The 19208-nt window shown below is 39.8% G+C and overlaps 9 protein-coding genes and 1 long non-coding RNA gene across 15 annotated transcripts; 7 read left to right on the forward strand and 3 right to left on the reverse strand.

Annotated features, from left to right (window-relative positions):
- Window positions 1-190: 190 nt before the first annotated feature.
- On the forward strand, window positions 191-2247 carry LOC17890327 (plant intracellular Ras-group-related LRR protein 7). Its single transcript, XM_006294392.2, has 3 exons — window positions 191-507; window positions 611-780; window positions 869-2247. The coding sequence occupies exons 1-3, from the start codon at window positions 250-252 to the stop codon at window positions 1551-1553; spliced, it is 1113 nt and encodes a 370-aa protein (XP_006294454.1). The 5' UTR covers window positions 191-249; the 3' UTR covers window positions 1554-2247.
- Window positions 2165-2890, reverse strand: LOC17889597 (oligosaccharyltransferase complex subunit ostc). Its single transcript, XM_023784018.1, has one exon. It carries the CDS (start codon window positions 2839-2841, stop codon window positions 2308-2310), a length of 534 nt encoding a protein of 177 aa, XP_023639786.1. The 5' UTR covers window positions 2842-2890; the 3' UTR covers window positions 2165-2307.
- A 65-nt stretch (window positions 2891-2955) lies between these two features.
- Window positions 2956-6086, forward strand: LOC17889677 (protein DECREASED SIZE EXCLUSION LIMIT 1). Of its 4 annotated transcripts, XM_023784015.1 has the most exons (14): window positions 2956-3272; window positions 3369-3431; window positions 3516-3587; window positions 3665-3721; window positions 3808-4001; window positions 4200-4258; window positions 4355-4448; window positions 4616-4682; window positions 4767-4849; window positions 4950-5041; window positions 5132-5238; window positions 5572-5635; window positions 5728-5845; window positions 6002-6086. In XM_023784015.1, the coding sequence occupies exons 1-13, from the start codon at window positions 3169-3171 to the stop codon at window positions 5830-5832; spliced, it is 1161 nt and encodes a 386-aa protein (XP_023639783.1). In that variant the 5' UTR covers window positions 2956-3168; the 3' UTR covers window positions 5833-5845; window positions 6002-6086. The 4 variants fall into 4 exon arrangements, with proteins under 4 accessions (XP_023639783.1, XP_006294391.1, XP_023639784.1 ...); XM_006294329.2 differs by lacking the exon at window positions 6002-6086 and having other exon boundaries at window positions 5728-5846; XM_023784016.1 differs by lacking the exon at window positions 6002-6086 and having other exon boundaries at window positions 3251-3272; window positions 3355-3431; window positions 5728-5846.
- LOC17890202 (transmembrane protein 230) lies at window positions 6079-7875 on the forward strand. Of its 2 annotated transcripts, XM_023784019.1 has the most exons (3): window positions 6079-6168; window positions 6256-6481; window positions 7300-7875. In XM_023784019.1, exons 2-3 carry the CDS (start codon window positions 6292-6294, stop codon window positions 7419-7421), a joined length of 312 nt encoding a protein of 103 aa, XP_023639787.1. In that variant the 5' UTR covers window positions 6079-6168; window positions 6256-6291; the 3' UTR covers window positions 7422-7875. The 2 variants fall into 2 exon arrangements, with proteins under 2 accessions (XP_023639787.1, XP_006295293.1); XM_006295231.2 differs by having other exon boundaries at window positions 6099-6481.
- Window positions 7876-8308: 433 nt separating this feature from the next.
- On the forward strand, window positions 8309-10137 carry LOC17890512 (threonine synthase 1, chloroplastic). Its single transcript, XM_006295975.2, has one exon. It carries the CDS (start codon window positions 8380-8382, stop codon window positions 9967-9969), a length of 1590 nt encoding a protein of 529 aa, XP_006296037.1. The 5' UTR covers window positions 8309-8379; the 3' UTR covers window positions 9970-10137.
- Window positions 10138-10154: 17 nt separating this feature from the next.
- LOC17889116 (WD repeat-containing protein VIP3) lies at window positions 10155-11904 on the reverse strand. The gene is made up of 2 exons (XM_006294467.2): window positions 11526-11904; window positions 10155-10931 (listed from the first exon to the last, which is right to left on the reverse strand). The coding sequence occupies exons 1-2, from the start codon at window positions 11862-11864 to the stop codon at window positions 10305-10307; spliced, it is 966 nt and encodes a 321-aa protein (XP_006294529.2). The 5' UTR covers window positions 11865-11904; the 3' UTR covers window positions 10155-10304.
- A 211-nt stretch (window positions 11905-12115) lies between these two features.
- On the forward strand, window positions 12116-13899 carry LOC17887643 (pre-mRNA cleavage factor Im 25 kDa subunit 1). The gene is made up of 7 exons (XM_006294898.2): window positions 12116-12482; window positions 12588-12633; window positions 12739-12832; window positions 12923-12996; window positions 13097-13183; window positions 13284-13394; window positions 13554-13899. The coding sequence occupies exons 1-7, from the start codon at window positions 12298-12300 to the stop codon at window positions 13623-13625; spliced, it is 669 nt and encodes a 222-aa protein (XP_006294960.1). The 5' UTR covers window positions 12116-12297; the 3' UTR covers window positions 13626-13899.
- Window positions 13900-14156: 257 nt separating this feature from the next.
- LOC17888800 (mitogen-activated protein kinase kinase 2) lies at window positions 14157-16745 on the forward strand. The gene is made up of 8 exons (XM_006294418.2): window positions 14157-14271; window positions 14406-14490; window positions 14752-14886; window positions 15301-15525; window positions 15614-15796; window positions 15889-16112; window positions 16192-16237; window positions 16407-16745. Exons 1-8 carry the CDS (start codon window positions 14195-14197, stop codon window positions 16521-16523), a joined length of 1092 nt encoding a protein of 363 aa, XP_006294480.1. The 5' UTR covers window positions 14157-14194; the 3' UTR covers window positions 16524-16745.
- Window positions 16746-16919: 174 nt separating this feature from the next.
- Window positions 16920-17272, reverse strand: LOC111831003. The gene is made up of 2 exons (XR_002834294.1): window positions 17192-17272; window positions 16920-17107 (listed from the first exon to the last, which is right to left on the reverse strand). It is a non-coding gene; the product is annotated as an uncharacterized LOC111831003 (long non-coding RNA).
- LOC17889202 (patatin-like protein 8) lies at window positions 17105-19043 on the forward strand. Of its 2 annotated transcripts, none has more exons than XM_006293925.2 (2): window positions 17105-18536; window positions 18696-19043. In XM_006293925.2, the coding sequence occupies exons 1-2, from the start codon at window positions 17262-17264 to the stop codon at window positions 19011-19013; spliced, it is 1593 nt and encodes a 530-aa protein (XP_006293987.1). In that variant the 5' UTR covers window positions 17105-17261; the 3' UTR covers window positions 19014-19043. The 2 variants fall into 2 exon arrangements, with proteins under 2 accessions (XP_006293987.1, XP_023640102.1); XM_023784334.1 differs by having other exon boundaries at window positions 18699-19043.
- Window positions 19044-19208: the final 165 nt, after the last annotated feature.

Here is a 19208-nt window from a genome sequence, read left to right on the forward strand (position 1 = left end):
ACGCGTGACTCTCTCTCCTTAATCAGCTAATCACCTTTTATTTCCTTAATTACAAATCAAAATTTTCCGAAAAATCTTCATTTCCTTAAATTTTCCACTAACGTTCTATCATCCATACATGTCCTTTTGTCTTCTACATATATGTGTTGCCATTACAAGCAGAAGAAAGAATCACTCATTTCCACATCATTTCACCATTGTCATCTTCTTCCTCCATAAACTCATATATACAAAACACATTTATATACCATGATATGCGAAGATGCATATCAGTATCAGCAATTACATGGACAGAAGGATCATATGATGACAATGATGATGATGGACTTGAGTACATCATCAACCATTTCTCCATCCTCATCACCTAAGTCACCATCACACAACAACGACGAGGAAGAGAGACTAGAGGTTGTGAATTTGAGTGGCATGGCGTTACAGTCTCTCCCAAATCCTTCCCTCAATTTGGCAAATATATGCAAGCTTGATCTCTCCAACAATCATATCAAGGTTAATATCTATAGATACTAATTGACATCGCATGTGTTTCTATATATACAGATAACTATATGTTTCTAATGTTCTTTTTGGGTTTGTCTTTGCATGATAACAGAAAATACCAGAATCTCTAACAGCGAGATTACTCAACTTGATAGCATTAGATATTCACTCTAACCAGATCAAAGCTCTTCCAAACTCCATTGGTTGTCTCTCTAAGCTCAAGATACTTAATGTCTCTGGAAACTTTCTTGTTTCCCTCCCCAAAACTATTCAAAATTGCAGGTTCACACATCAAACATTCACAAAAAAGACTCAAATCTGAACAAAACCAATTATATACGATGATTGATTCCTCTGTTTTCTTTCTTAGGTCACTTGAAGAGCTAAACGCCAACTTCAACGAGCTAACTAGATTACCAGACAACATAGGGTTAGAACTAACCAATCTGAGGAAGCTCTGTGTCAACTCAAACAAGCTCATTAGCCTACCAAATTCCATCACCTACCTCACTTCCCTGCGTGTCCTTGATGCTCGTCTTAATTGCCTTATGATCCTCCCTGAGGACCTCGAGAACCTCATCAACCTCGAGATCCTCAATGTAAGTCAGAACTTCCAGTATCTTTCTGTTCTTCCATCTTCTATTGGTCTTCTCCTGAACCTCCTCGAGCTGGATATCAGCTACAACAAGATAACAGTGTTGCCTGAGTCCATTGGATGCATGAGGCGGCTGAGGAAGCTGAGTGCAGAGGGAAACCCGCTCGTGTCCCCACCCGTTGAGGTTGTTGAGCAGAGCTTGCAGGCGGTGAGAGAGTATCTGAGCCAGAAGATGAATGGTAAATTGGTGAACATCGCAGCAAAGAAGAAGACATGGGGATTCCGCAAATTGGTCAAGTATGGAACATTTAATGGCAGATCAAGGGCTTGGACCAGGGAAGAGAGAGAAGGCCTCATCATGCCTGAGTACCGTCCCATCGATATCTTAGCTTCGACCAAGTTTCCTGTGATGTGCTCACCTCGACGTCTCTTTTCCCCAAGAACCTATTTCAGCAGATAAGAATAATGCAGACAGAACCACAATTTTGCTATCTTTCAACCATTTTATTTAATTCATCACTAAATATATAAAGAGTATGTATATATACGCAGCATTCAGATTCAATAACTTATTGTAAATCATGTAATTAAGATTATAAAAAACAGTTTTGACCTCAAAAAGTAATTTTATAAATAAGTCTTTCACTCTTTCCATCCATTTCTATTCATTCATGCCTTCATCGTATTTTGAGACTTTTAGCTTTGGGGAAGTTCAAGATCTATGCTGGTAAGAGAAACAAAACACCACCAGTTTCAGGACAACTCATTCCTAGTAATTTTTTGACAGATACATATGTAAGGCTTCCACGATCACATAATCTTTAGTCTGTTGTATAAGAGAAACATGCATCAAAGTTTACACCAAAAAAATAAAAAGAAGAGCTTTTCACACAAGAAACAGAGTTTTCCGAAGCTGCGATATTGCAAGCCTCGACAATCCTTATTCAACACCTGAAGCAAACAAACCCAACTTCAAAATTCTCTACTTTATTGGTTGTGTTGTCATATAACGGGGAGTATAGAGCTACTGAACATTTTTTCAGTATCTTCTTCAACAATGAGATTGAGAAATCAAAGCAATGCTGCAGATTACTAACATTCATAGCTAGAATTCTCATTATCAAACAAGAAGCACATTAGCTTAAAAACACACACAAAAAGGTCACTTTTTTCAATGATCCAACTACATAAGAAAGTGAAAGCAATCTAAAACTCTAATGGAGATAGCCAGGGATCTTAATGCGAATGAAGAGCATACTCATAACATAAGCGATCACAATAGATGAGATCCCAGCAGTAGCATATGATGCTTTAACACTCTTAGCTCGATTCTTATCCAATGCCAGATCCAACATTATGATCCCAATCCCACCAAGCACGAACATGAATCCCGAAGATAGACCTTCAATGATGTATTGACCATTAACCCGACCCGACATGAACACAACGGGGCGTACTGAACCGGTGACGGGATCCTGGGTTGATCCGATACCTGGAGGCTCGACAATCACGTCGTAGACGAAGCCAGAGACGACGAGGAAGTAAGTGAGGAGAATCAGTGAGAATACAGTCATCGGCGATGGGAGTGTGAAGGAAGGGAGCTTGAGACGAAGACGTGGTGGTCGGAGGAAGGAGAAAGGAATGATACGGAGAATGTGGAAGATCGGATCGATTGAGGAATCATCAGATGTGGCGGATCCGGCGCCGGAGCCGGTGGCTAGGTTTTGTAAATCGGATCTCGGAGCCATTTTAATCGGATCCTTCAGAATCAGCTCTTCGCTCTCTTGTTATGATGAAAGTGAGATGAAATACTTGAGAGTTGGTTTATTTGGAAACTTGGATATTGTTATCCGTCAAGCGGATATTAATTTGTTTTCCGTTTCATAAAAGTAAGTTAGCACGTTGTGCCGTTTTCAAGAGAACAAAGTTTTTAATTTTAAGCGACACGGGTAAAGGCTCTCTTTCTCGGTGTTGCTATTGTCAAAGTCTGAGACTTGGATTCGATTAAGCTGTGTGTTGGTTCCTCTATTACAACTTTACAAGAATTTGGTTTTGTGTAGAAGGCTACGTCGGAGATGAGCAAGAGACCACCGCCTGATCCGGTGGCTGTGCTTAGAGGGCATCGTCACTCGGTAATGGACGTTTCGTTCCATCCATCAAAATCTCTGCTTTTCACTGGGTATATTAGTCTTCTCCCACTTGTGCTCAATTTTCGAGTCATGTGCTGTTTTTTATTTTGATGATTTGGTGCAAAATTGAAGCTTTCTTTCTCCAGTTCAGCTGATGGAGAGCTGAGGATTTGGGATACCATTCAGCATCGTGCAGTTTCTTCTGCTTGGTTTGTGATTTTGATTTTTAATTCATTGCTTTGTCATAAATAAACTATCCTATTGTAGCTCATTGTTCTGTTTCGGATTTGTAGGGCGCATAGTAGAGCAAATGGGGTTTTAGCTGTAGCAGCTAGTCCTTGGTTAGGAGAGAACAAGATTATCAGGTAAATGTAAGCAATAGTGCTTTTATAATCAATCTATTTCCGGAAAACCTGAAACCACTTAACTGTTACGATTATAGTCAAGGGAGAGATGGAACTGTCAAATGTTGGGATATTGAAGATGGTGGTCTATCAAGGTGGATATGATTCTTTCCCTGTTCAACTGTTTATGTGTTTGTTGTTAACAAACTAGAACTAATCTTTCTCTTGACATGCTTGGCAGAGACCCATTACTAATACTTGAGACAAGCGCCTATCATTTTTGCAAGTTCTCCCTTGTTAAGAAGCCTAAGACATCTCTTAAGGAAGCTGAAGGTCACTCCGAAAATTTTGATGAGCAGGATGCTGGAGACACATGCAATGTTCAATGTGCAGATGATAGTGAAGGATCTGTGGAAGGTTCTGGTTTGCTTCAGGGTATGTTTTACTTACGTTGTCTACAATCATTGGCTTCAGAATTAACTGACACCCTTCATATTACGATTTTATAAGTTAGATCATATTCATGAGTTGATCTCCATGAATTTGAAGAATGTTTCTCTTTAAAAAAAAACAAAGGGTTCATCTTCGTATTGTTTCATACCTTAAGATTTACTAAGAATTTGACAATAACAGATGGAGATCATGCTGAAGGTATCACTTATGTAGCAGTAGCAGGGAAGCAACCTACTGAGGTGACTAGAAATCCATATATATTTTTTGTTTCTTCTTCTTAGTTTTTGGTTTTCAGTTTCCTGTTTCCATTCTTCTGATTTGTTTCATCTGTAAAGGTAGAGATATGGGATCTCAATAACAGAGTCAAGGTGACACAGCTTCCTCAAGCCAGTCCTGACGAATTCCCCAATGCTTCTACCAAAGCAAGAGGTAAAAGATTATGCTGTTCATTCTCTGAGATCTTTCATATGTACATTTCTTGCTAAAAAAAAAAAAAAAAGTTCCATCATTTCATCAAACTAGAATGCCTTCTTCAGTTCACCTTTGGACAGTGCTTAAGATAATCTCATCAAGGTCGTAAATTTGGTAATCTGCAGGAATGTGTATGGCTGTTCAACTGTTTTGCCCTCCTGAATCACAGGGTTTCTTACATGTCTTAGCTGGGTATACTCTCTTCCTTGAGCTGTTGTCAAGAAAGACAAATCTCCAAGCTGTTTTTATAACGGGTGATTCATTTCAAAATGGCAGTTATGAGGATGGTTCGATATTGCTTTGGGATATACGCAATGCTAAGATTCCTTTAACAAGTGTGAAGTTTCATTCAGAGCCAGGTCTTGTTCCCATCCTCTGTAGTATGTATTCAGATTTTTCTTATATTTTGTACGGCGTTTTGCAATTTTCACATTACTCATTTTGTCTTTCTTTACACAGTTTTAAGTCTTAGTGTTGCATCATCATGTGATGGAGGCATCTCAGGAGGGGCAGATGACAAAATTGTGATGTATAATCTCAACCATTCAACTGTAAGTTTGACATCTAGCAAGGAGGGTTTGTGTGATCGCCATAAAGCTATAGTCTGATGCTGATTTCATGAATTTTGTATATTTTATTAGGGTTCTTGTTCAATGAGGAAAGAGATTACTTTGGAAAGGCCTGGTGTATCGGGGACCTCAATCCGACCGGATGGGAAAATTGCAGCCACGGCTGGTTGGGACCACAGGTTGGACGTTGTTCTTATCAATATTGGAAAAACTCAGTCGTTTTTATCAAGATTTGGCCTCTTCAGTTCTAAACTCAGTTTGACGATCTGTTTCAAGTTTTCCCAAGTTAAGATTGAAAGTATAGATTTGATTTTCTCAAATGTTCTGTTCATATTGTGGTTATAAGTTTGCTCTTAAACTCACTTTTCTTTCACACTTAACGATAAATGTAAGAAAAAATGTTAGATGCATATGAAATCGTTCTTTTCGTTTCTCCGCTTTCCATCGATCTTTCAACAAGTTTTGACAAGGACTAAAAGCTCTTCTCCTGTTTGTTACTTATTTGGAAACAGAGTAAGGGTTTATAATTACCGCAAAGGAAATGCTCTAGCTATACTAAAGTACCACGGAGCAATGGTATGTCTAAGACTTTGTATATTACTCTCTTGTTAACAGTTGTGAGACATTCTGAATGTTAGTATCTGATGCTTCCATGTGTTTGTTTGCAGTGCAATGCTGTATCCTACTCTCCAGACTGTGAGCTACTGGCGTCTGCATCTGAGGATGCAACTGTTGCTCTCTGGAAACTCTATCCTCCCCACAAATCTATTTGATCTCTGTTGTTTGGTTTGGTTTCTCGACTTGAATCTCTCGACTCTGTATATATAATGTCATATCATCAAGAGAACAGAACATACAATAGAGTAGTATATTCTGGTTTGTTTCGGTTTATTTTGGTTATTTTGATTTGTTAAAAAACCGCACGCTCTGCCGTTTTATTAGGAAAAAAAAAAACAAGGCGTAGTTGGGCATCTAGATAATAAAGATCCGGCAGTGCACCGTACGTTGAGTAGATTTCACGACAGATCAAAAAAATTGCACCAAACTAATCCCGTCACCGTCGCAAGAGAGACTCATTAGCCATCTGAAGACCTAAAGCAAAACAAACAGTACGATTTCGTTTTTTCTCGAGCTCTGGATTTTCTGCAATTCACGCAATAGAATCCGATTCAAATCGTCATTCTACTCTCTTATAGATCGATCCATTTGATCTTGTTCCCGGAGCAGTGTAAATGGCGTACGTCGACCATGCGTTCTCTATAACGGACGAGGACATTATGATTGAGAGTTCATACACCGTCAATAACCGGCCGCCGGTTAAGGAGATCGCACTGGCGGTGGCTCTACTAGTCTTCGGAACCCTAGGGATTATCTCCGGCTTCTTCATGGCGTATAATCGAGTTGGCGGTGATCGAGGCCACGGTGCGATTTCTTATCATTCTTACTGAATCACTGATTCTCCATTGGTTTCGTCATTCTTGTGTTTCCTTAAGCTTAATTGATCCAGTGTAGGTGTAGAAATGGAAATTTGCGAGATTCTGGTGGGCTTATTAATGTTAGTTTGAGAGAGATTTAGAAAGCAATAGTTTGATTTTTCAGCTTAATTTGTTTTAGGAAATATCTAGATTTGATAAAGTTATATAAATTTAGGTGATTAAGCTGATAAATATAGATTGCAAGTGCTTTTGTTAGCTACAATGGTGTGTAATTTCGTTTCAGTTTGGCCTTTTGACCTCTGTTTTCTGGGGATTTGGATGAATAGACACAACAACACTTAATAGAGTCTTTCCAAAGGCATTTGATTTCATTCTTAGAATATGTACTGTTTAGTGAACTTCTGGGCTAACTCGTTTATGTTGATTCTAAGCTTTTCTCATCTTGAATATTAGAAGGTACTTATAATCAATGAAGTCTGCTTGTAACATAGACATGAGATTTTCTTCAAAACTAGTGAGTCTGCTCTTCATCCACTGAGTGGTTGTAACTGATTAGTGCATTTCACACATTACCAATGCAATGTGAAAAGTAGCATAGTATCTGCATCATACTTAACTTGACTTCGTTTGATTTGCCCTTCTATCTGTATTGTCAGAACTAGATTGTCAGAACTAGCCTGTATCGCGAGAATTACATCATTCTCATCAATGATATATCATGCTTAGTTTTTCGTGTGTGATTTGGGCATGAGCTAAGGTAATGATCATCTATTCTCTGTTTGATTCTTTTGATGGTGAAACCAGGGATTTTCTTCATCGTCCTCGGGTGTCTTCTATTCATCCCAGGGTTTTATTATACGCGGATAGCGTATTACGCTTACAAAGGATACAAAGGATTCTCCTTCTCAAACATACCACCCGTTTAGGTGTCCCCTTTTGAATCTCTCTCCTACTCAATGTATAGAGATGTTCTTTTGCTCTAAGCAATGATTGACTTGTTTTCTCTCGTGTAGTTTTTTAATAGGAGTTGAGTTGAGTTGAGTCGAGTCCTTTCTTGCTTTCTCGTTCCTCTTATTAAATAAATTTGTGTCTGTGACAGTTAGTCATATTTACTATATACATATCTATATATAAATATATACACCCGTTTCAGAGAGTAATTTTGTTTCTAAAGGATTTTTCAATTGGAACCAACTACATGTTGAGATAGGTGAAATAAGATGTAACTTGTGAATTTCCGTGGATGCAGTATTTTAGTGATTACAGAGGTTAGCTTTGGTTTCAGCTCTAAAGTTCTTCATCATAAAATGGACTATTGTGTATTTTCACTTTGTAACTATGATTTTGACCACGGTGAAAAGGTTTAATCCGAGTCTTTAATGCTGTTTTTGTCGTCTACAACCAGAAGAGACTAGAGAGTTTCAATCTAAAATCAATGATAAGTGTTATTTCAGAAACGTGATTCTGGTGAGAATATATTATACAGTATCTTCCACTTTATTGTTTCTCTTTGGGTCAAATGTAACACCACTACCGTTTCTTTTTGTAGTCAAACATGTATCTACCATATAAATGTTTTGTTAATTAGCCTGCTAAAAAAGCAAACGTGACAAAATATAAAGTAGCGATTGCTATATACGGAAAGGGATTAAGTCATTAAGATATTTTTGGGCCCAAAAGATCTCTACGTCACATATAGTTTTCTTTTTTATATAAATAGACCTAAAAGTTTAAACCGAATATCCGGTTCTAAATCATTACCGGTTTAGTTTAATATAATCCAATTAATCTGAACTTTGTTTTGCTCTCCTTCTGTCTCTCTCGTGGCTCCTCAAAATCCTCAGCCGCATCTCACTTCTCTCTATCTCTTCAAAAAATAAAAAAATGGCTCCCTCTTGTCTCTTCAATGCCTCTGTATCTTCCTTAAACCCTAAACAAGACCCCATCCGCCGCCATCACCACCACCACCGCTCTGCCTCCTTTCTCCGCTACCGCCCCGTCGTTGTCTCCTGTACCGCCGATGGAACCAGCAGCAAATCCCCGATCGAAACAGTCGTCAAGCCTCACCGTACCGAAGACAACATTCGAGATGAGGCTCGTCGCAACCGTTCCACCGCCGTTAATCCATTTTCAGCTAAATACGTTCCGTTTAATGCGGCTCCTGGATCAACCGAGTCTTACTCCCTCGACGAGATCGTGTACCGTAGCCGCTCCGGTGGTTTGCTTGATGTCGAGCACGATATGGAGGCTTTGAAGCGATTCGATGGCGCTTATTGGAGAGATCTCTTCGACTCCCGTGTTGGTAAAAGCACTTGGCCGTTTGGATCGGGTGTATGGTCGAAGAAAGAGTGGGTTCTTCCTGAGATCGATGACGACGACATCGTTTCGGCCTTTGAAGGAAACTCAAATCTGTTCTGGGCGGAGAGGTTTGGTAAACAGTTTCTAGGGATGAACGATCTGTGGGTGAAACACTGTGGTATTAGTCATACCGGAAGTTTCAAGGATCTTGGAATGACTGTTTTGGTTAGTCAAGTTAATCGCCTGAGAAAGATGAAGCGACCTGTGGTTGGTGTTGGATGTGCCTCCACTGGGGATACTTCTGCGGCTCTATCTGCCTACTGTGCTTCCGCTGGAATCCCATCGATTGTTTTCTTACCGGCGAACAAGATCTCAATGGCTCAGCTGGTCCAGCCGATAGCTAATGGTGCGTTTGTTTTGAGTATTGACACTGATTTTGATGGGTGTATGAAGCTGATTAGAGAGATAACAGCCGAACTGCCGATTTATTTGGCCAATTCGTTGAATAGTTTGAGGTTAGAAGGGCAGAAAACTGCAGCTATTGAGATTCTGCAGCAGTTTGACTGGCAAGTTCCTGACTGGGTGATTGTTCCTGGAGGTAATCTAGGAAACATTTACGCCTTTTACAAAGGATTCAAGATGTGTCAAGAACTGGGACTTGTCGATAGGATCCCAAGGATGGTCTGTGCACAAGCTGCAAATGCTAATCCTCTTTACTTGCATTACAAGTCTGGTTGGAAGGATTTCAAGCCCATGACTGCAAGTACCACCTTCGCCTCTGCCATTCAGATCGGTGACCCTGTCTCTATTGATAGAGCTGTGTACGCTCTCAAGAAGTGCAACGGAATTGTAGAAGAAGCCACAGAGGAGGAGCTGATGGACGCAATGGCTCAAGCGGATTCAACTGGAATGTTTATCTGTCCACATACAGGTGTAGCTCTTACCGCTTTGTTTAAGCTGAGGAACCAAGGAGTGATTGCACCGACTGATCGAACCGTGGTTGTGAGTACTGCTCATGGGTTGAAATTTACTCAGTCTAAGATAGATTATCACTCCAATGCCATCCCTGACATGGCTTGCAGATTCTCCAATCCTCCTGTTGAAGTGAAAGCAGATTTCGGAGCTGTCATGGATGTTCTCAAGGGTTACTTAGGAAGTAATACACTTACGTCATAAGAGAAAGACCATAATCTTTAGCTGTTTTGTCTTTTCTAAAAACTTTTAGTCGTTTGTCTGTGTACTCTTCAACCCTCACCTTTCTGTTTTCTTTATATGTTTATCAGTTTTCCAATAAGTTCTAAGGCAAAGTTCGAACCTTTTCTATGTAAACGAGTTATCATCTAATGTTTCCGATCAAAATCTTATACCAACAAAAACCTGTTGCAATTACATTAATACAACTGGTTTTTACATAGAATCCTTGGAAACTAATGCATCTTGGAGGATGACAAAAAAAAAAAAAAAAAAAAAGATGCATCTTGGAGAATTCATAAAAGAAAGAATAAGATTGTTCATGAGTAATCATAGAGCGATACACTCTTGTCGTCAGAGACACTAGCGAGTCGACCAGCCCGGACACCGGTTCCACCTGGAGGTCTAAATGCCACAGACCAAACCTGGTCATTGTGGTTGCTCATTGTCTGAATTGCAGCTCTCATCTTAAGATCCCATAGCCTCACAGTTCTATCGCTCGAGCCAGTTGCTATGGCTCCCCCGTCTGGGCTAGCATCAACACTCAGCACCCAGCTTGTGTGCCCCGACATGGACCCTAACAGCGTTTTGCCTTCTGCATCGTGCATGTTCACATGCCCATCATCTGATCCAGAGAAGAGGATTCTCGGGTCTACAGGGGAGAACACAAGGGACCTTACAGGCATGTTATGACCTTCCAGCTGGTGAAGAAGCTTTGAGCGGTCAACATCAAAGACACAGATTGTGCCATCCATTGAACCACAAGCGAGGAGTTTCCCATTAGGAGACCAAGCCACTGAGAGAACGAATTTCTTGCTGCTGGTTTTATCAGAAGGTTTTGGTGCTTCTGGGCGTGGGATTGATAGAGTTGAGATTAATCTCCAGCTTGCAGTGTCCCAAAGCTTGACGGAAGCACTACTTCCACCTGCAACAGCAAGGATTGTACCCTTGGAACATGTAAAATACTATGTTAGCACTTAGCAGAAAAGCATCATTCTGAAGGGTGATGATGAAATCATATAAGACCAGCTTGGAAGCAAATAAAAGCTCCACTACAAATTAACCGTGAAACTGATTATTTAACTCAATAAGTTACAATACTTTGCTTGAAAATGACTTGCCACTAATCAGCAAAGGTAAACGGAAAGAGTTATTGAAAGAGATGATTGCACTAGTCGTCACCAGTTTGATTTACCGTTAGTGTACGTACTATTCATGTATACAACCATACCAAATCAAGATTTTTCATCAAACCACCAATAAGTTATCTTAAGCTACTACTCTGGTCATAAGATTATGAAAAATTGAAGATGATCTAGATCTGTTTTTCAGCATAGTAGATAGCCCTATCTGATCAAAGCTACAACTTCAAACGATTCTCAGCAATTCCATATAGTCTCCAAGCATTAACATTACTAGCAGCTAAGAAGTGAAATTCAATGAAGCAATCAAATTCCTTAACCCCAAAACAACCCAAATCCTTCAAAACCCAAACTGGAGGTTTATCATTGAGTTCTAAGGATTCATAGTAAGGCAACTACCTTAGGCTCAAACTGCATTCCCCAAACCTCAGAAGGAGGAGCTTCCAAAACAGCAATAGTAGCATTAGTATCAACATCGAAGACGCGTACAAAGCTATCAAGCGAAGAAGACGCTGCGATAATCCCAGAAGGATGCGCCGCCACAGCTGCTACTCCCAGTGAGTGTCCAGTATTAGTCCGCACAAGATCCAGCTCATCCGGTCGCCATAACTTCACCGTCTCATCTAGAGATCCAGTCAGAAGCAACGCCGGTCGATCTTCCGTCGCCGGAACCCAAGTCGCCGCCCAAACGGAATCTTCATGTGCGTTCTCAATCGATTTCAGGCCTGCGAATTTCATCCTCTTTTTAGGTTTTTGTTTTTCTTCTTTTACTGTGTTTTCCTCAAGTGAACAAGAAGAAGCAAAACACCCAAATTTGAAACAGAGACTCTAATTCTCGTTTTCTAGTTAGAAAATAGGAAGTTTCGTCGTTTTTACTAGTTTAAAACAATACAATGCGTAAAACATCATGTCGTCTCTTAAAGGCCCATTAATATCGTAAGAGAGAGGCCCATTACTTTCTTCTTCCTCGGTCACTCTCCCGCCGGCGTCAGCTAATAACACTGTCTTGCGGAGAAGAGCTCTCCAGAGCTGCCACGTTGCAGTGATCCGACTATGACACCTTCTTCACTCTTCTTGCTTCTTCTTCTCTCTTTTTAATCTCTCTGTTATTTAATTTTCATCGTTCGAGATCGCTTTTAGCTCTCTGTCTTTGATTTTCCCGGGGGAAAAAATGGGTGAGGAAGCTAGAGCTTTAGATATGGAGACAAGCGAAGAGAACACGACGAGACGAAACCATATCGATCATGACGTGATGGTGGATTTATACCCACTTAGCAGCTACTACTTTGGTTCACGAGACGCTCTTCGCGTCAAGGACGAGATTATCTCTGATCGAGTCATCAGATTGAAATCGAAGTAATTTACAGAATTTTTCTCTCGTTTTCGTGTGATTTTGATCATCTGGGTGTTTCTTGTGTTAATCTATAGCTAGAATTATCTTGCTTTTGTTGTCTTTTGAAGCTATGCTGCTCATGGATTGAGGACTTGCGTTGAAGCTGTTCTTCTGGTAAAATTTACAGTTGATAGGAAAATTAGGGATTTTGAAAAATTTACTGAGAAAACTGGTTTGAAAGGAAAGGATTAACTAATAACTATTTTTGGGACACATCAGGTTGAGTTGTTTAAGCATCCTCATGTTTTGCTTCTTCAATTTAGAAACTCCATCTTTAAGCTTCCAGGTGGTCGTTTAAGACCTGGAGAATCAGGTTTAGTTTACTGTTTCCTTACCTCTTTATGCGTAAATTCTCTGTCTTCAATTCTCAATCCTAATATCAGGTTTCTCTTCAACATACTAGATATCCAAGGTCTTAAACGGAAACTAGGATCAAAGCTTTCGATTAATGAAAATGTTGTTGTTCCTGGTTTGGAGGTAGTTAACTACCCTATATATGGATGCTTATCTTTAAATGTTTTTTCTGACTGTTTCCGGATTAAGTATGGTCTCTTTAACATTACAATATTATTTTTAGGTAGGAGAATGCCTTGGCATGTGGTGGAGACCCAACTTTGAGACTTTGATGTATCCTTTCTTGCCGCCCAATGTGAAACATCCAAAGGTTAGTTAGTCATATGGTAATAAAATTTGAGACTTTTGCAGATTTGTGCATGTATACTCAAAGCTCTGCTGTCTGCTTCATCAAATCATGTTTTGTTCAGGAATGCTCAAAGCTTTTTCTTGTTAGATTACCGGTACATCAACAGTTTGTCGTCCCAAAAAACTTCAAACTCCTCGCTGTTCCGCTGTGCCAACTTCATGAAAATGAAAAGGTATGTGTATCTGACTTGCATTTCCATGAAGTGTTTTTCCTGGTAAAACTAATAGGATCAGTCAATCAAGCTGCCCTTTTCTCTTGCATTGTATTCAATCCCGTGTTATGCATCATCGATATATAATGTATTGATGTTACTTACATTAATGCATTGCAGACTTATGGGCCGATCATATCGCAAATTCCAAAGCTGCTCTCGAAATTCTCCTTCAACATGATGGAAATATGAATAAACCTCGTGATCATTGCCTCTTGTAGCTCTTCCCTCGCGATAACATCATATGTTTAGTGAAATCTTTTGTTGAGCCTCTATAGCTATATATATAAGAATGTCTATAGGTCAATGTTGAATAACAGCTTGTTCTTGTTGGTTAGATGACAGTGGTGTTAATTCATAGATATATATTACTATATCCGAAACAGTTTTTTTACTTCTCTTGTGATTATTTGTAACTTACAAGTATAACTGAATTTATACATACTGTATGTAAACATATTTCATATTTGTAAGATATATTTTCCGAAAACCGGAGCTTAAAACACGAAAGAAAACCGGTTAAAATGTGGATTTAAACTTTTTGGTCAACGAAAACCGGAGAAAAACAAGTAAATGGGAAAGTCGTTTGGTCAACGTCGTGAGCATGTGCTTGACTAAAAGTAGTTTATTAATGGCTGTTTTATTTTCCAATTTTAATTGCTGAAAAGTAGATGATTATGCTTAAAACTGTATTTTAATTATTATATAATGACTCAGTCGAGAAAAAAACAAAAGGGAAGAAGCGAAGAACGAAGTAGACGATGAAGAAAGGTGGATTTAGCAATAATCTCAAGCTCTCGATTCCTGTTGCTGGCGAGCAATCCATTACCAAGTTCCTGTATATTTCTATCTCTTTCTCCATGGATCTATGGATATCGATTTAGATGTGTTTTTGTGTTCGGAAATGTCTCTGGTTTTGTGTTTGTGTTTGTGGAGGAGGGGAACTTAGGTTTTTTTGTGGTCTCTCTGTAGGACGCAGAGCGGTACGTTCAAGGATGGAGATCTGCGAGTAAACAAAGATGGAGTTCGAATCATCTCTCAATTGGAGCCTGAAGTTGTAAGTCTCCATCTCTTTCTCTTTTTCTAGGTACTGATTTTACTGAATTTCCAAAGTATGTCAGGTTTTGGTAACTGTGAATGAAGATTTTGCTGAGTTTTAGGCTAGGTGGAATGCATGAAATGTAATGTGGTTTATGGATCTGATCATAATTAGAAACTTTTTAAAGTCATTAATGTATTTTTGGGTAGAGAGGAATCAGGTGCTGATGTCTTCTTGATTACTTTTGTAATCTGTTATTGTTGCAACTGTGTTTTTCAGCTGTCTCCAATTCTGCCAGCTGATGATCAGCTGAGCTTGTCGGATTTGGATATGGTTAAAGTCATTGGAAAAGGAAGCAGTGGTGTTGTTCAGTTGGTTCAACACAAATGGACTGGCCAATTTTTTGCGTTGAAGGTACTCATTGGTTACAGTTTCAATGTATAAGATGAGCTAATTTGTTCTCTTTTTATTGGGTTTGGAGAATTCTGGGACTGTCATTAATTGTATATGCTATATGATCCATATAATAAATGATCTTTCTTTATCTAAAACTGCTTTGTTTCTGAAATACTAAAAGGCAAAATCATTTCTTACTAACTATATTTGTGCAGATTTCTTTTTCTGTGATGTTTTCCTTTTCATTTTGGGTTTATCACTGTTGATTTCAGCTTTCTCATATTTCAGTTTTTTATTTCTAATGTCTTATGGAGGGGAACCTGTTTCTCCTTTTATGTTTCCCTTGCCTTTTCACTGTGCATTTTTTACTTTCAACTGAATCTTATTCCTTATTGTTCTCTTTCTTGCATGACTCCTATGCTATATAATTAGGTCATTCAACTAAATATCGATGAAGCAATCCGCAAGGCAATTGCACAGGAGTTGAAAATAAATCAATCGTCACAATGTCCAAATCTTGTTACCTCGTACCAATCATTTTACGACAATGGCGCAATCTCACTAATTTTGGAGTACATGGATGGAGGATCTCTTGCAGACTTTCTCAAATCAGTTAAAGCCATCCCTGAGTCATATCTTTCTGCCATCTTTAGACAAGTAAGTAACACAGAAAACACTGGATACCATACTTTCTTGTGTCCGACTATCCGTTGATTGATGTGATTTTTTGAATCTGTTAATACAGGTGCTCCAAGGACTGATCTATCTTCATCATGATAGGCATATTATCCACCGTGACTTGAAACCATCAAATTTGTTGATCAACCACAGAGGAGAAGTCAAAATAACTGACTTTGGTGTGAGTACCGTTATGACAAACACCGCAGGTTTAGCAAACACATTTGTGGGAACTTACAATTATATGTCTGTAAGTATCTCGTTTACTGTTGAGAGTTGACTAGTTTGAAAACCTTTCGAGCATTAGCGAAAATTAGGAATCTTAATGTTTCCTTTTTACAGCCAGAGAGAATTGTTGGAAACAAGTATGGTAACAAAAGTGATATATGGAGCTTGGGACTAGTAGTGCTCGAATGTGCAACAGGAAAGTTCCCTTATGCACCTCCAAATCAAGAGGAAACATGGACCAGTGTTTTCGAGTTGATGGAAGCCATTGTTGACCAACCGCCACCCGCACTTCCTTCAGGAAGTTTCTCCCCTGAGTTATCTTCATTCATCTCCACATGGTAATTTCTCAAAAGAAAAAAAAAAGACTACCTCTTTTACCGGGATTGAGTACTGACTGACTTAATATATTCTATACAGTTTGCAGAAGGATCCGAACAGTAGAAGCTCTGCTAAGGAACTAATGGTTTGTTCTTTAGAAAATCTGTTTTGCATCTTTTTCATCGTTTCTAATGTTGAAGCATCCTCTAGATCAAAAATGAACTAATGGTTTATTTTATAGTAATCCCTTTTGCATAAATTTTTCTGTAATCTATTCAAGTGTTGAATCATCCTCTGTGTCAAAAACATTTCAGGAACATCCTTTCTTGAACAAATACGACTACTCAGGGATCGATCTGGCGTCCTACTTCACAGATGCAGGGTCACCCCTTGCAACACTTGGGAATCTGTCCGGTACGTTCTCCGTTTAAACTACAGGGAGACAGACATAGTATCACCAGTCCTGAGTATCACCATCTGGTTCCTGTTATCATCTGAGATTTCCTGTGTTTAACTTCCAATGAAAAGAAATGCTCTTATTATATATTTATAGATATATTTATTCGATGTATTTTAAGATTATAGATATATAATCAAATGAGATTGTTTTTGAAAAAAAAATTCACTTAGAATTCATATCTTGTGATACTTTAGATTGGAATGTTTTGGGAAAATAGAAGAATGATCTTAATATTCAAAGAAAGCGTCATTGGTTTATTTGAATTTAGTGGCAAACGTTCGATGTGAGAACTGAGTGTCATATAGATTATTGTACTCAGAAATCTAACATTCGTCGAATACTTTATGTGATTTATAAATTAGGTATATCTGCCGCCAACCAATAAAACTGCTTTTGTTTAAACAAGTGAAATAAAGTAATACACATGTTTACTCAATAATAAAGAAGAAAAATAAGAAATGAGCTGAAATTGCTGGAGGCGGCGTCGGACGTGGGTACGAGACCTTTCGGAGCACACGAGTAGTGCTTAGCCATCTCATTGCTAACATAACCACACTGCTTCACATAAAACTCCAAATCAAAATTTAGTTTTAAAAAAAAAAAACAAATCTTTTGCACACGTCTTTCTTCCAAAACCACCTTATCATATCAGATTGTTGAAGCTTCAGTTTCAAGGTTTGTGTAAAAGCTAACTTCTCCCTTAACGATTATGAATCGGCGTTACGATAAGCCGCCGCCATTGTCAGTTTCCTCCAAGGGGAAGAAGAAGCATTTTGTCAACCACACAGCTCCCAACACTCCTGGCCATTACGAGAAAACTCAAACCAGTCCGACCTTGTCAACGACTCGATCGCACGAACCGATCACCGATTCCGATGGTAAGCTCAGTTACGAGATCTTCTCCATTCTCGAAAGCAGGTTTCTCTTCGGTTACGAAGACCCAAGGCTATTATGGATACCTCGGAGTCCATTACGACCCGGTGATTCCGAGGCAGGTCCTTCTCCGAGATCTCCGTTGACCCCAAACGGCGTCGTTCTCCCTGGAACACCGTCTTCGTCGTTCAGAAGTCCGAGAGGAAGAATCTGCGTGTTGAGTATTGACGGTGGCGGCATGAGAGGTCTTTTGGCGGGAAAATCCCTAATCTATCTTGAGCAAATGCTGAAAGAGAAATCCGGCGATCCTAACGCTCGGATCGCAGATTACTTCGACGTCGCCGCCGGATCAGGAGTCGGAGGAGTATTCTCGGCGATGATGTTCGCGACAAGAGACGGTAACCGCCCCATTTTCAAAGCGGAGGATACTTGGAAATTCCTCGTAGACAACGCCGAAGGTTTCTACAGATCAGGCGGAGGCAGCGGAGGAGGAGGAGCAGGGGCGGCGATTAAACGGGTCATGAGATCCGGATCAGGATCAGGATCATCTTCGGTAACCGCGGCAACGGCAAAGCTAGAAAAAGCCATGAAAGCATCGTTCGCAGATCTAACTCTGAAAGACACACTCAAACCAATCCTCATCTCCTGCTACGATCTCTCAAGCACGGCGCCGTTTCTATTCTCACGCGCCGACGCGCTCGAGAGCGACAGTTTCGATTTTCGTCTCCGAGATATCTGCCGCGCCACGTGGGCGGAGCCGGGGACGTTTGACCCGGTTCGCACGTGTTCTGTTGACGGTAAAACACGGTGCGTTGCGGTTGGAGGTGGATTAGCGATGAGTAATCCGACGGCGGCGGCGATAACGCACGTGTTTCACAACAAACAGGAGTTCCCGGCGGTGAAAGGAGTGGAGGATTTGTTGGTGTTGTCGCTTGGGACTGGTCAGCTTTTTGAAGTGAACTATGATTATGAGCAGGTTAAGAATTGGCGGGTTAAAGAATGGGCTCGGCCGATGGCGAGGATCTCTGGTGATGGGTCTGCTGAGTTTGTTGATCAAGCTGTTGCTATGGGCTTTGGGCCTTACCGGAGTAGTAATTACGTTCGCATTCAGGTTTTTCTTTTTTTATCTCATTTTTAAACGTTTTTTAAGAAACCAGCTTTTGGGAATGAAGTGGGAAACTATGTTCTATGTTCTTCTTCTTTGTTAGTTGTGTTTTTGGTATTTGCATTGTGGATGAAAAAATCATTAGAAAAATATATTGTGGTGCAGCAGGCAAACGGATCGCGGTTAGGAGCTTGTGGACCGAACGTGGACACGGATCCAAGGGCAGAGAATGTGAAGAAACTGACTGAGATAGCTGATGAGATGTTGAAGCAAAACAACGTGGAATCAGTTTTGTTCGGAAGCAAAAGGATCGGTGAAATGAGCAATTCAGAGAAACTAGAGTGGTTCGCGAGTGAGCTTGTCATTGAGCAGCAGCGACGAAGTGTTAGAGCGTCTCCAACTGTAACGTTAAAGCAAGCTGTGTCCAAAACCAACCGCAACGCTATAAACGCAACTCTCACTCTCATATCTAAAGAAAGATGATAACATTTTTCAGATAAAATGTTTTCACAAGTCATTGTTATTTTTTTGGTCCTTTTTCTTTTTCTTTTTCTTTTTTGCTTCCACGGTGAGAGAGGGGAGGGGGGGGGGCGAATTAGAGTGAAATTCAAATATACAAGTCATTATTTTAGTTTCATATTAAAAGTAATGTCCTTTTAAATTTAATTCGAGTTTAAT

Source organism: Capsella rubella, unplaced genomic scaffold (genome assembly GCF_000375325.1).
Source record: "Capsella rubella cultivar Monte Gargano unplaced genomic scaffold, Caprub1_0 scaffold_4, whole genome shotgun sequence".
NCBI lineage: Eukaryota > Viridiplantae > Streptophyta > Magnoliopsida > Brassicales > Brassicaceae > Capsella > Capsella rubella.